This window comes from Pholcus phalangioides, unplaced genomic scaffold (assembly GCF_987345545.1).
Source record: "Pholcus phalangioides strain wild (caught in Gottingen) unplaced genomic scaffold, Ppha-v1.0 ptg000019l_1, whole genome shotgun sequence".
Taxonomy (NCBI): Eukaryota; Metazoa; Arthropoda; class Arachnida; order Araneae; family Pholcidae; genus Pholcus; species Pholcus phalangioides.
Window position 1 is genome coordinate 3215847 of NW_028301612.1, and position 15298 is coordinate 3231144.

The following is a 15298-nucleotide window of genomic DNA, read 5'->3' on the forward strand; positions in this document are numbered from 1 at the left end:
TCCCAGTACCACAGTCCCAGTTTCAAACCCGAGGGAGGATATATATAAGATATTTTCCCTAACGAACTTGAGGCGACCACCGACAGACAGCGCCTTCATTTCCAACCCATCTCATTAATGGCAGTAAATTGCGATATGGTCAGAGTTGGTGTTTGATGAAGTAGTTAATTTGTTAGACTGTAGTAACGGGGGGGGGGGGCTTCCTTTAACAATTTTTCTACATGTGAGAAACCCACCACAGATGAGTCTATTTCATGGAAACAATCCATTGCTGATTTATACTTACGAACCCTTTGATATGTTGCTCTTAATGAACTTGTCTTCTAATTCTCATCTTCATAAAAGGTATCGCTTCGGTTTCAGAAGCATCTCCGAGATGGGAAGCGGGGTGTGTGTCCGGTCTTCAAAGGTCAAAGGTTTTAGAAGCAGTCAGCTCGAGTAACCCCCCCCCCCCACTGTCGATTTCTGAATTGCTATTAATTAATTCTCTAATTTCTTTTACCTCTACATCAGTGAACTCTTCTCCATTAACAATCAAGAAAGGGTGTTTTCATAGTCCAAGCTTTTCCATTGTTCACAAAAAATACTGAGAGATGTGACTTACTCTTTTCATCAATACCTCATGGATGTGCAGATTAAATAATGCCGGCTATTAGTGTGCAAGTTACGCATACCTTTTTTACCGCATCCACAGAAAAACAGCACTTTCTGCATGAGAGACGTGGATCCAGAACTATATAGTAGCAGGTGTAGCTACAGCAACGGCTGATAAAATTTTAAGAGTTTTTTTTCCTGATATATTTGACGCTAAACACATTGATGCCGTAATAAAGGAAAATCACAGCGATGAAGCTAACCATTGTCAATATTTCGAATTTTCCTTGCAAAGTTTTCACTTTCAGAAGCATTTAAAAAACAGTCTCGTACAAATATTTCCAGAAGCACCAGACAAACAATTTGAAAGGGATTTTTTAAACGTTTATTTCACATGTACAACTTATATTTTGTTCCTATACAATAATTATTGCAACAGTGTTTTCCAAAAAAAAACTGGAGAGGAGACTGCGAATACGAAATCCGCGGGTATGAAATCCGCAAATACCGAGGGCCGACCGTATGCGGTTTACGGAAAATTCACCGCCAACAATTCACCGCCGGAAAATTCACCGACAACAATTCACCGCCATGCAATTCACCGCTAGGAAAATTCACCGACCAACAATTCACCGCCATGCTATTCACCGCTAGGAAAATTCACCGACCAACAATTCACCGCTAGGAAAATTCACCGACCAACAATTCACCGCCATGCAATTCACCACTAGGAAAATTCACCGACCAACAATTCACCGCCATGCAATTCACCGCTAGGAAAATTCACCGACCAACAATTCACCGATATGCAATTCACCGACGACAGTTCGATGCGAGTCAGTTAGCGAGGGAATGAGCGATTGAGTTACTGAGTGAGTGAGTGACCCAGTGAGTGACTGAGTGACCGAGTGAGTAAGTGATTCAGTGAGCGAGTGAGTTACTGATTCAATGAGCGAGTAAGTCAGTCCGCGAGTGAGTGAGCGATCTAGTGAGTGAGTGATCTATTGAGTGAGTAAGTGCCATATCCTAAAGATATGGCGGAAAGTTTAAATAATGACTTTATGAGAAGAAATTCAGATGATACGGATTCGGGTTGCTGTATTTTTGAAATATATGACATCCATATTTATTGTGGGCATCTTTTTCTCGCTGGGCGTTTTGCCTGTTGTGGCCTTGTATTTGTATAAATTACAAATTGCTGTTGCCCAATACAAGATAGTACATTCAACAAAATTCCATTAACTCGGTTTTACTCAGAACCTTCTAATGGAATGTTAAAAGGGATAATAACAGAATTAAAAGATAATAAAGTAAGTGGATACGCGATGAATTAACTTCCTAAAAATGCTTAAAATCATCTCCTGTTATCACTTTGATGTTATAAAAAACATCGCTGATCATCAGTAACCAATGGATTTTTTTTATTCTGAACCAGCTGTTACCCGCGATTTCACGTGATGAACTTTCAGGAATCCCGCCTTAGTGCGTATCTAGTAGATGTACTCTATATTTACTATATACGCATATATATACTTCCTATGCAACGGAAATTAGTGACGATTTTTTTATTACGGGAGTCGGTGACGTTTTTTGAGTGATGGAAATCTGTTACGTTTTTGTGTTACGGAAGTCGGTTACGATTTTGGGGTCAAGTTTTCATTTAACTCTTGCATATATCGGAACCCATTTGACACATCGGGACCAAGTAATGTGCATGTACCCAGAGTTTCCCACATCCTACAGCAGGTCCCCTAAGCTGAAATAGATGGCGGGCCCCCAAACCAGCTTTTTCACGGGCCCCTCTGTGCTTAATTTATAGTGGGAAAATATCAAAAAGCGATAAGAAACGTTCCGGCCCCTGTCAGCCCTGCCCTCGTGGGGGTCATGCCGAGAGGTATGTATACGTAAAATATACATATGTCACCAGTGCTCCCAGCATACAGGGTCGGGGTACCCGGGGGATTGCACGTATACCTTCGTGGGGAAGTTAAAAGGTTTCATTTCCAGGGGTCCTTGCGATAGTGGAAGCCCAAGGTATATCCAGTCTGGGACCCCATAAAATTTGCGAATTCAGTCAAGGGTAATTGCGTGGGGGGGGGGGGGGGGCTGGATTTTATTCGTTGGTAAAATGAATATTTGCAGTGGCCCTCACAGGGGGATGCCCGATTGGCTTCCGAGTCAGGGGTCTCGTTTCATTTTGGGGGCACTGGATGAACCTCATTCTTTTCTGTCGTTTAACATTGTAGAATTTTCAACAGCGGAAGCCCGAGATAAATCCAGTGTTTGTGTGCCCCACTAAATATCTGCGTATTGGGTCCCCGTTACTGGATGTGGGCCCTGGATTTATTCGTTTTAAAATTGATAAAAATTAAAAATTTTCGTGGCCACTCACAGGGGGTATATCCGACAAGCCTTCAGGTCGGAGCCCCATGGAAAAGTTGACAGGTTTCATTTCGGGTGTCCCTGGATGAATCTCATTGATTTTTGTTGTTTAACATTGTAAAATTTGCAACACATCGGTAGCCCGAGATAAACCCAGTCAGGGCCCCCACTACAATTCAACGAATTGGAGTCTGGGGACCCCCATGGGGAAGTTTTCTGGGGTTACTTGATGAATCACATTTGTTTTTTGTTGCTTTATTATTATAAAATTCGCTTCTTCTGTAAGCTGGTGCTTTCACGTGTCCCTTTCCATAGCACGCTGATGAAGTGGGACGAAATAAACAAGATATGTTATGAAGAGAAAGGGGGGGGGGGTTGGCCGCCAAAGGTGGTAGGGGGGCAGAGCCCCTAGTACTGTATATAAAATACCATGTCCTGACTGATTCATCATCGCCGAGCCAAAACCGCTGAAGCTGTAAATATCAAATTTTGTGAATAGTTTTTTTCACGACGTAAAGACTCACTACTCACTAAGAAATGATATTTCCATATTTGACAACCTAAGGGCGTCATAAGAGGGGAGGGGGGAGGGGTCAACGTTGAAATCATGCCGAGCCGAAACAGCTGAAGCTATAAATATGACATTAGATCAATATTGTAATATAGACTCATTGAGAAGGGATTTTTCCAAATTCAACCCCCTGAGGGGGATTTCAAAAGTTATATGGAGCAATCAGCACTGAGCCGAAGTCGCTTAAGCCATAAATATGAAATTTAGTTAGTATTATATTTTATAATGTACATACACACTAAGACAGGATTTCTGAAAGTTCATCACCCATGGGGGTTATGAGGTGAGAGTAATTTTGAGATTGCAAAAACACACAAGAGCGAAGCCGCGGATAACAACTGGTAACAAAATATAATGCTTACTAAATTTTATATTTATGGCTTCAGGGATTTCGGCTCAGTGATGATTACTCCATATAACCTTTGAACCCTCCCCCCTCTTTATTAGGGGGGATTGAATTTTGACATTTGACTTGCAGTCTTAGACTTAAAACGAACATTCGATTATGTTGATTTAAATATTCTAACAAATAAAAACACTTCTCAGCATGCAAATGAGGTAATGTACTATATTGGTTTAAAACATATTACTACAATAGGAAACAAGCTGCCATAATAAATGGTAAAATCAGCACATTTGAAATATAATGAAAGGAGTCCCACAAGGATCGGCCCTTGGGTCATAATTATTTCTAGTTTATATTAATGATTTATGTAAAATTAAGTAGAACGGTAAAATAATTTCATTCGCAGATGACACAAGCCTATATGTTGAAGACGGGGGTGGATTTAGAGCTCGCTGTTGGTAGGGGTGATTTTAAAAATCTTTAAAAATCTAGTCTAAGCATCGGTGACCACATGTCCTGCATTTTGTTTCGTATTTTCCGTGACAGTCCGGTTTTTCTGTTTTTTCTTCTCCATCCAGACTTTTTGAAAAATGTCACGGTTTTACTCGTTTATAGTCGAAGTTTTCTTGAATTTGTTGTTTAATTTTTTGTTGCAATATTACCATATAGAAGTTCCGAAAATTTCATAAAATATCGCATTTCGTTTGAGGGGAAATCTAAGGAGGACACCTACATCCAGCAGCGGATTGAAATTGGTTGTTGATGATGCCACACCTATTAAAACCAGTATTTTAAATACAGTTAAACTCGGTTATAATGACATCGAAGATTTCGCGGGATTTCAGCGTTATAACCGAGTCTGGCTGTATTGCTTTCACTTTTAGAATATTGTTCTAGAGCTCTTTTAGTTATTTTCTAACATTTGCCTGTGATTATGTATGATCCCCGCCTCATATTAGTTCACTACGACGCAGTTCGTTTTGTAGAGGCTATATAATTATGTCCTACTACTGATGCTGGAAAACAAATTAATGAAATAAAGTGAATATAAAGATAAGTTTAATTTTCTCCATCAGCAAAACTGGTAAAAGAAAGCCATAGCCTCATATTGTTTAAGGTTATATGCGTGAGTTCAAAAATCGTATGAAATTATCTCGTTTTAAACATCCAATTCTTGGACATAAAACCTCTTGGGTGACAAATAACATTTTCGAAAACTGAAACTCACGGAACCACAGCTTCAAAAAACGATAGAAAAAATGTCATTCTTTTTGGGCAATGTTAGAGGAGTATTTTAAAAGGATAATTTTCACACAGTTTTCATTACATGCATATTTAATTGGTAATTTTCAATTAAAACCTATAATATTTAATTAGTAATATCTGACATAATTTTCATTCAAAACATACAGTATTTATTTAACAATTTTCGACATGATTTTCTTCCTTACATATTTATAATTAAAGGGTTCCAATCTACTAATATGGAAAAACGGGAGAAAAATATTCATTTCTCACAAATATTGATATCATAATTAAAATGATACATTATGAGCTATACCTCTCAAATAGTCTTTAATGTCACATCCTTGATGATACTTATCAACTAAATTCTTTAATCTCTGCGCAGAGTCCCGGTATTTCTTTCTCCTAATCAATGTGATGGTTTTGTCCACTTACAATTTGCTCCATCCGAACTTCATTCAAACTCTGTTCTCTTTTTATGGCACCGATGAACTTCCATGTATCTGGGTGGTGAGCAGATAATTGCTGTTGGAACGCTCGATGCCATCCTTCTATAGAATTGTTGGTAAATCGTTACGCGTTCCTTGAAAGCAGTTCCAAATGTCGATGTGAAAGCGCGACGACCACCACGACGAAGAGGACGCCCGATCCAAGTGTCTTCAAATCTACACTTCATCATAAATACGTTTTCGGAACAATCGGATTTTTTAATCATTTGTGACACTACTAGGTTAAAAACTAACTAACTAACCAATTCACTCACTCCCTCACTCACTTACTGACCATTCACTCACTCCCTCACTCACTAACCAATTTACTCGCTCGCTCAATCACTGACTCGATCAACCACTTACTCACTCGGTCACTCAGTCACTACTGGGTCACTCACTCACCCGCTCAATCACTGACTCGATCAATCACTTACTCACTCGGTCACTCAGTCACTACTGGATCGCTCACTCACCCGCTCAATCACTTACTCACTCGGTCACTCAATCACTTACTTACTCGGTCACTCAGTCACTCACTGGGTCACTCACTCACTCGGTCACTCAATCACTTACTTACTTACTCTGTCACTCAGTCACTCACTGGGTCACTCACTCACCCGCTCAATCACTTACTCACTCGGTCACTCAATCACTTACTTACTCGGTCACTCACTCACTCGGTCACTCAATCACTTACTTACTCGGTCACTCAGTCACTCACTGGGTCACTCACTCACTCGGTCACTCAATCACTTACTTACTCGGTCACTCAGTCACTCACTGGGTCACTCAATCACTTACTTACTCGGTCACTCACGTACTCGGTCACTCAGTCACTCACTGGGTCACTCAATCACTTACTTACTCGGTCACTCACTCACTCGGTCACTCAATCACTTACTTACTCGGTCACTCACTCACTCGGTCACTCACTCAGTCACTCACTTACTCGGTCACTCAGTCACTCACTGGGTCACTCAATCACTTACTTACTCGGTCACTCACTCACTCGGTCACTCACTTACTCGGTCACTCAATCACTCGGTCACTCACTCGGTCACTCAATCACTGACTCGGTCACTGGATCAATCACTCGGTCACTCAATCACTTACTCACTCGGTCGCTCAATGACTGACTCAGTCACTCAATCACTGACTCGGTCACTCAATCACTGACTCACTCGGTCACTCAGTCTCTCATTGGGTCACTCACTCACTCAGTAACTCAATCGCTCACTCCCTCGCATTGAACTGTTGTCGGTGAATTTTCCTAGCGGTGAATTTTCCTAGCGGTGAATTGCATGGCGGTGAATTGTCGATCGGTGAATTTTCCTAGCGGTGAATTGCATGGCGGTGAATTGTTGGTCGGTGAATTTTCCTAGCGGTGAATTGCATGGCGGTGAATTGTTGGTCGGTGAATTTTCCTAGCGGTGAATTGTTGGTCGGTGAATTTTCCTAGCGGTGAATTGCATGGCGGTGAATTGTTGGTCGGTGAATTTTCCTAGCGGTGAATTGTCGGTCGGTGAATTTTCCTAGCGGTGAATTGCATGGCGGTGAATTGTTGGTCGGTGAATTTTCCTAGCGGTGAATTGTTGGTCGGTGAATTTTCCGGCGGTGAATTGTTGTCGGTGAATTGCTGGCGGTGAATTTTCCGGACACGACCGTATGCTCGCTCATCTATTCATCTATTTTACACTGTGTTTCCTTTTCTATTTATTTTTCTTCCTTTTCTTCTTTTTGTTTCCCCTTCGTTTTCCTAACGCGCGATTAGATTAGGACGGTGGTTATCAAACTTTTCTCACAAGCGGCTCCCTTAGCCAATTCATGGTTCATCTGCGGCTGCCGAGACTAGTTTGTGTGTATGTGTGGTAGATAGTTTCACTTATAAAAAAACCAATTTAAAGCATAAATAGGCACACAAATCAGTATCTTTGATAAACACTATGTTACGAAAAGGTTACCAGATTTATCGCCGATTCGTCAAATAGAGCACATTCAAATTTGTTGCTAAAGGATTGTACGTGAAGGAGTTGAACGCTCATATGCCAGGAAGTACACTACGAAAATAGAAGCCAATGATATCGACTAATAGATATTGCTGAGAAAAATCCAATGATACCCACTGATGCTAATACCACTTTTTTGGTCTGGGAACCAGGCCCGTTGCCCTTTTCTTAACGAATTTTTTTTTACACCATGTATAATGTATATCCCGGGAAGTGCGCATGGCAAATAGGAGCCAAATAGTTACCTATCATTGAGACAAAACTCACTTTACTCCAGTGATATTTATTCCTATACTGGTTTGCGCACTAGTGACCTTGGCGCTCTTTTTCGTAGCGCAATTCTTTTACGGTACATCTCGGGATGTCCACAAGCTCGACATAGATTTAGTTGAGACAAACTGCACAATACCTATTGTATGCGAAGACTGTCTTGAGGTTTAGTTACCAGACAAAAAAATTAGTCGCATTTCACTGAAAAGACGGGTTCACACTGGACCGATACGATAAGCGATACAACCCGCAACTCGACACCAACCTGGGTTGGTTAAAAAACTTGAAATTCAGCTTTTAACCAATCCAGACGTGGCCCAGGATCTGTCCTGCAAGGGATATAAGCCAGTTTTTTTTTTAACCAATCCGTGTTAAGTTGCGGGTTGTATCGCTCATCGTGTCGGTCCAGTGTGAACCCGTTCAAACCAATTTTTTTGTTAAGATATATTCAATCGGAAAAAAATTAACAAAATTTTGAACTTACATTTTCTTATGAAATTGATTTTTTTTTCTAGTGACCTGGAATGCCTGTCTGTTTTCGTTGCATGTCTCTGTCATGACCTGGATCATAGAGGGACGAACAATAATTTTCAAGTGGCTTCTGTAAGTATATTTCTTCCTGTAACTCTCATACATTTTCTGTCACCCCTCTTTTATGGTCAAATAATAATTTCCCCTTGTATAAAAAATGTATGAATTTCAAACCCCTGATTAACGGTCACCCCTCTTGCACGGGCGAATTTTTTTTTTGTCTTGCCGGTGTCCGCAAAAGAGAGGTTTTACTCTGCATATACGTCCTTTTCAGAAAATTAGAACACCTTAGAAATTTACGAGAGCGGTTCATGAAATGTTCTAGCTGGAAATCCAAATTAAGGGCACGGTTGTAATTTGCATTTCCATCTTCTAAGAGGTTCTTCTTGAGCATATCGAAATTTGCATAAAGTAGATTTAATGGCTCTTAAAGTGTCAAATTACTTTTTTTCCTCCTTGTTTCAAAAAATTAGAACATCTGACTTAGAACGGAATATTACATGAATATTTTCATGCAAATTTACATAAATTTGATCGAATTCGTATTTCATGTCTTTCCTCGTTATGCATGTAAACAGAGAATCGTTCAATCTTCACAATACGGGTAGACACGCGGGACATTTCCGCAAACGCAAAATTGCATATGTATTTGGCAGGACAGTATAAGGAAACACGTGCTGATATCGTACATTGCACTGTGGCCATATTTGGCAATGACTATGGATCTTATGCATCACGACACTGAATTTACGTCTCCAACACAGATCTGGATCGGATCTCAACTATGAAACCCACTGTTGCTATTTCAGAACCGATAGCAGCTAGTTTGCGATTGATTAGCGTTTTTTTTTCTAGTACAATTCCACAATCTCTTGATAGGATCAGCATCAGTCACAATCATGAGATATCCCGAAATCACCGTAGTATCAATGATGTTTGATGGACATTGCCGAATTCTTGATCCGATCTGAGATTTCCATCTTTAAACAAAATCCTCAACTGCTGAACCAAAAAGTAGAGACAAATTAATCAGAAGACTTCTCTGGATAGAGGTAGTCTCTATACCTTTTGACACCAGAAGTTGAAGACTTGCACTGAAGAGGAAACTTCATTCTCCATCAAGGTTTCGACAATATCCAAAAAACTTTATCGATGCTGCAGCAATTCCCCGTAGGCAAAATTTTGATGACCAATGGAATTTTCATCTACATACAAGTCTTCAACTTCTGGAATCAAAAGGTAGAAAGCCTAATGTACACCTGCATCCAAAGAAGTATTCTGATACATTTGTCTCTATTTTTTGGTTCCAGCAGCTGAGGACTTCGTTTGAAGATGGAAAACGTAGATTGGATCAAGAATTCGACAATGTCCATCAAACATCATCGACACTTCGATAGTTCTGATGATTGTTCCTGAGTCTGATCCTACTAAGAGATTGTGGAGTCGTGCTATAAAAAGCTACTCAATTGCATACCAGCTTCTATCGGCTCTAAAATAGCGACGATGGGTTTCATTGTTGAGGTCCGATCCAGATCTGTGCTGCAGACTTATAAATTCAGTGTCTTGATGCATAAGATCCATGGTCATTGCCAAAGATGGCTCAATGCAATTTATTCGTACGATATCAGCACGCGTTGCCTCATACTGTCCTACCAGATGCAAGTGTAGTTTTGCATTTACAGAAATGTCCCTTTTTCTACCCGTATTGAGAAGATTGAACGATTCTGTGTTTACATGCATAACGGGAAAAGGCATTCATTTATTTATTCACATCTCAACATTCAAGAATTGCCCAATTATAGAGATGGACGAGTGAGAAATACATAAAACAATTACTGAAGAGGAATACAGCAAAGTAAAAAAAAAAGAGTGGAACGATGATTAAAAACACTACTGTTAGAGTGACACTGTTGTTTTCCATATCATTCTTGAGCGCATACATCAAAATACCTTATGCCAAAATTTCATTCAGTTTCTGTGAATGGTATGATAGTTAGGGGCCCATATGTCGGGATAGTTTTTTTATAATCACCCTGTATATTACACGTCTCAAAAACAGGGGACCGTCGCAAAATATTTGTTCGGTGTTTAGACAGGCGAAAAGCCCGCCGAACAGACCTATTTCTAATTGGCTCAGAAAACTCTACAAGTTGAAGAAGATCGCGGTCATCAAAATTACATTATTTACAATTTTATACAAAAGCGAACTGAACTTCTTCTTTGGCATTCTAATGATTGAAAATGAAAAAAATATCGCAGTTCAGTAGTGTACTTATGACATTAATGTAAAAGTGGAATTGCGCCTGTAAAACATGTGACGCAGAAATGTGTTCTGGACTCGTTCCAGTATCAGTAGGTATAGATTGTTGCACGGACTCCATATAACAGCACAATATTCCAGTTTCCGGAGTGCATAAATCCTGAAAATTGTCACATTTGTTGCAATTGATTTGAAATTGTTGCTGCTCCTCACAACAAATCCTAACAGTTTTAAGCATTTATTGGTGAGAATAAATGCTTAAAAATCGGCGAATGTAAACTTGGAGTCATTCACGAAAACGCCAATGTCTTTGGTAACAGAAACACGACCGATTGAGACTCCACCAAATTCGGTCGATGACAATTTCCTCGTATAGCTGACAACGTTTCATTTACGAATATTGAGCTGGAAGAAATTTTCACCATGACATGGAACACGAATTCAATCAAATTTATGTAAATTTGCATGAAAACGTTCATGTAATATTCCGTTTTGAGTCAGATGTTCTGATTTTTTGAAAGCAAGAGGAAAAAGTAATTTGACACTTTCAGAAACATTAAATCTACTTTATGCAAATTTGGATATGCTCAAGAAGCTCTTAGAAGATGGAAATGCAAACTGCAACCGTGCCCTTGATTTTGGATTTTCAGCTTGAGCATTTCATGAACTGCTCTCATAAATTTCTATGGTGTTCTGATATTTTTGAAAAGGACGTGTATAAATGCATTACTCACCGAAATTTTGAATATGCACTGTAGCATAATGGGTAAGCACGCAATTATGTAAGCCATTTCAGTTATGCGAGGATGGTGTCACCGCTATTCATACGAAGGTTTTTAACAGCTGGCTGATGCGAAGATATATTCCCTTGAAGGGAACTTCACCCGGAAAGTTGAAGGACGTGGGTTCGATTCCCCTCGTGGGCAGTTGAATCTTCTCTCTTTCCTAAATATATCTTTGCATCAGCCAGCTGTTAAAAACTTCCGCATTTCAGTTATTCCGTAAATTATGATTTACCTCCACGGATAGATTGAAGTGTGTTATTATTGAAATACCCCATACCCCATGTGTTTGATAACTTGATAGTGTTTCTATGCTGATTTACATGAGCTCTTTCTGTTTTACCTTGTAGAAATCTGATTTAGCAGCTCTTTACTGCTCTGAAGGATCAGTTATGGAGGCAAGTGGAAATCGTTTTCTTCTCGTCGTGAACCAATTTTCTTTTCTTGTCATTTTTATTGAATTTCATCAACGAATTGAATGTTCATCGCAAATGCCGTCACTGTGACCATTTAAAGTTCCGACTCATATTGATACTCATGTTTTTTGTATTCAACAGAGGCATCATTTCGCTCAAGCAATGGCAATCTTAAACACTGACGGGTGCAATATTCTTGAAAGCCTATCTAGAAAAGTGAGATTTTTTTTCTTTCTTTTTTCGGTGATAATTTTTACTACTAATTTTACGATTTTTAAAAGATAGTATTGAGTCTTACAGAGTGTTTTATGCATAGTGATTGGTGGGCAGGCAAGAACTCCACCACTACTCAACAATTCACGCCAATCCTATACAGTACAAGCAAATCTGATGGAAAATAGAAAAATGAAAGAAAAAAAATATAAGAAAACTAGAATGTATATGCGTACACCATCTATACGTCATTTTGAGAATTTCATGGTGAAAAGAAAAGTAAATAAGTCATCACATGATGATTGAGCAGGTTACTACGCTGACCATCTGTGGATAATGGGAGCATTCTGAGGGTTAAACATATATTAAAAAGTAAGAAAATAACATTGAAATTTTCTTATTTTAAACAAACACGATAGATGCCGAGGCATTTATCACAGTGTTTCTCAATGACGAGCGTCGCTTCTCCCATGGTCGTCGTATAGAGCTGAGGGCGTTCGTTTGGATTTGGTGAGAAGTGTAATCAAGGGTTTATAGTGTATAATTAACCCTAATACAAATACGAATGGTATACATAGAACCTAGAACTAATGGCATACCTAGAATGGTATCTAAATCTATGCTTAATATAAATAACTGTACGAAACTACGTTTCTCAGACTTATAATTATCCCTAATACAAATACGAATGGTATACATAGAACCTAGAACTAATGGCATACCTAGAATGGTATCTAAATCTATGCTTAATATAAATAACTGTACGAAACTACGTTTCTCAGACTTATAATTACCATTCTAGGGTCAATGTTCTAGCGTGTACAGAGCCATAAGTACTCGTAAGAAATTTATAAAACTTCAGAAAAGTCTCTCAATGAAAGGATGCTGGAAAATTTTCAAAGTCCCTTTCAAGGCTGAAAATCTCCGCATAGCTTTTAGTGACCGTGTTTGTGAAAGAGTTCCACCGGCTCAAAGCACGTGTGATATAATAAACGTCATTCTCTTTATATAGTAAAGAAATCGTTCTTTTCCGAATTTTCTGGATATTTTCAGACACCTTCTCATGAACTGAAATCAGTTCCTCAGGAACTGATTTTTTTTTCAAATTTATATTTATTTTCATCTCTTCATTGAGACGTACTCAAAGTTTCATAATTTTCTGATGGATAGTCAAGGCTGTAGACAGCTCTAAACATGCCAAATTTTTGAACACTGTATTCCCAACGTGGGCGTTAACGCCCCCCCCCCGGGGGTGATGTAATGTCCCAGGGGGCGGTAGAAGCTACGGGTATAACATAGGATCCTATAGGTTAGATTGCGTTGGGGGGGGGAGCAGTGGGAGAAAAACATTTCTGACGGGGGGAGGGGGAGATGGAATAAAAGAGGTTGGGAAACTATGGTATACAGGGTGTCTAGTAAATGCTAATGCGGCCTTTATCGCATCAACGTTCCATCGTAGAGGTATAGTTTCAATTTAAAAAATGCTCTAGTGGCATTTAAAAATTACTCCGTGCACGTTTTGAGAAAGAAAATACAGCGTGTAACAAATTTTAAAAAAAAAATCAAAATTTTTATAGTCTCTTCCCCTCCTGTTCTCCAACTTCCAATTACAAAAATGTTGCCCTGTATCTCCTGAGGACAACCAAAAAAATTCAATGTTTCCAAGAGAAATATTCGCTGAAATATTTGAATTCAAAAATCAAGGAAAAGTTGAGGAAGAACAGCATAAATGAGGGAAAAGAGTGTTGTCCGTTAGTTTTTGGTCTTCTTAACTTTTCTCCGATTTTTGAATTCACATATCTTGGCGAATATTGCACTTGGAAACATGGAATTTTTTTTCTTTTGGCCTCAGAAGAGACACGAGGCAACAACTTTTTAATTTTACCGCATAAAAATTTAGATTTTTTTTATTCTTTACGTTCTGTATTTTCACTTTCAAAACTGGTACAGGGTAATTTTTAAACGTCTTTTGAGCATTTTTTGAATAAAAACTATACGTCTACGATGGACGGTTGATGATATAAAGGCCGCATTAGCACTTACAGGACACCCTGTACATCAAAGGCTCTCCTCATGGGAACAACAATCGGGTCAATCAAGAAAGATGATCCTTGCGTAAAAAATAGTTGCAATTTTGAAAAGTTTAAGAGCCACTAATTTAAGGCATCTTAGCTCATAATAAGAACTCATTCTTTTTAATGTTTTTAGTAAGTTCCGTTTCATAAAAAAAAATTTCTGTGAGTCCCAATGAAAATTCAGTGATTCTTCTTAGAGATAAGTTAGTTGATGTGGAATGAGATTAATGAATCTGCACGTAAACCAGTACAATTTCGGGTTGGTTGAATAAAGTTTTCATAAATAAATATTTTATAAGTAAATATTCTTTTAAATAAAATGATGTGGGAAATGAAATTGTGCAAGAAAAAAAGCATATAAGATGAATTTATCAATAATTTATCTTCAACTTTCAGGAATACACCCAGTGCTTGGACTGTATGCGAGACATAATCCTAGCGACAGATTTGGCGCACCATCTCAGAATCGTCGAAGAGCTTGAAAAAATGTCAAAAGGTAATCCAAATTTCGGTATAACTAAATATAACAATAATAAATATATTTACATAATTTTCTTTGAGGACAACAAATAATTCAAAGTTTCTAATTAAGATATTTGTATCGGCTTAATTATCTAACAGTGCATCCATTTCTGATAATTATGCATATTTATTTTCATCCGGTTTTTAAATACCGTAATTTCCGATGTATAATCAGCATTTGAAGTTTCGATTCATCAATAATGAAATCTTAAAGAAAAGGGGTTGATCATCGCTTTTTCCGGAAAAATAATGTCGATTTTTTCTAGTGGAATCTATAGGGTGTCAAATAAAATTCGTAAATAGTTAAAAAATTCATAAAAATTGCAGGAATTTTACCGTTACGAAAAGATTAGCTATCAGGAGAGAAATTTTTTTTAGACAATATTTTTTCAAATTTTTGTCGATAGAGGGTGCCACGGGAAAGCAAATCACAATTTACGACCTCAACGATTCTTCGATCTCTTTTGTGTCCGAAATGTTCGTAAAGGCTCAGCCGGTGACTGTGGCTAAAGTTAAATAACTTCCCCAATACTACTTTATCCACCAATGTTGATATTACAATGAAAAATCCTATGTAAGCACCAGTAACAGGAA

The 15298-nt window shown here is 38.5% G+C and overlaps 1 protein-coding gene across 3 annotated transcripts in view; it reads left to right on the plus strand.

The window, feature by feature from the left end:
* Positions 1–15298, plus strand: part of LOC149071120 (cGMP-dependent 3',5'-cyclic phosphodiesterase-like) — a 95021-nt gene that overhangs the window by 68967 nt on the left and 10756 nt on the right. For 2 of the 3 annotated variants that reach the window (XM_089248152.1, XM_089248153.1), the window contains 4 exons: positions 8421–8508; positions 11829–11876; positions 12036–12110; positions 14579–14678. In XM_089248152.1, the coding sequence (XP_089104278.1) occupies positions 8421–8508; positions 11829–11876; positions 12036–12110; positions 14579–14678 (311 nt within the window). The remainder of the gene's footprint in view (positions 1–8420; positions 8509–11828; positions 11877–12035; positions 12111–14578; positions 14679–15298) is intronic. The other variant, XM_089248154.1, reaches the window with a different exon arrangement.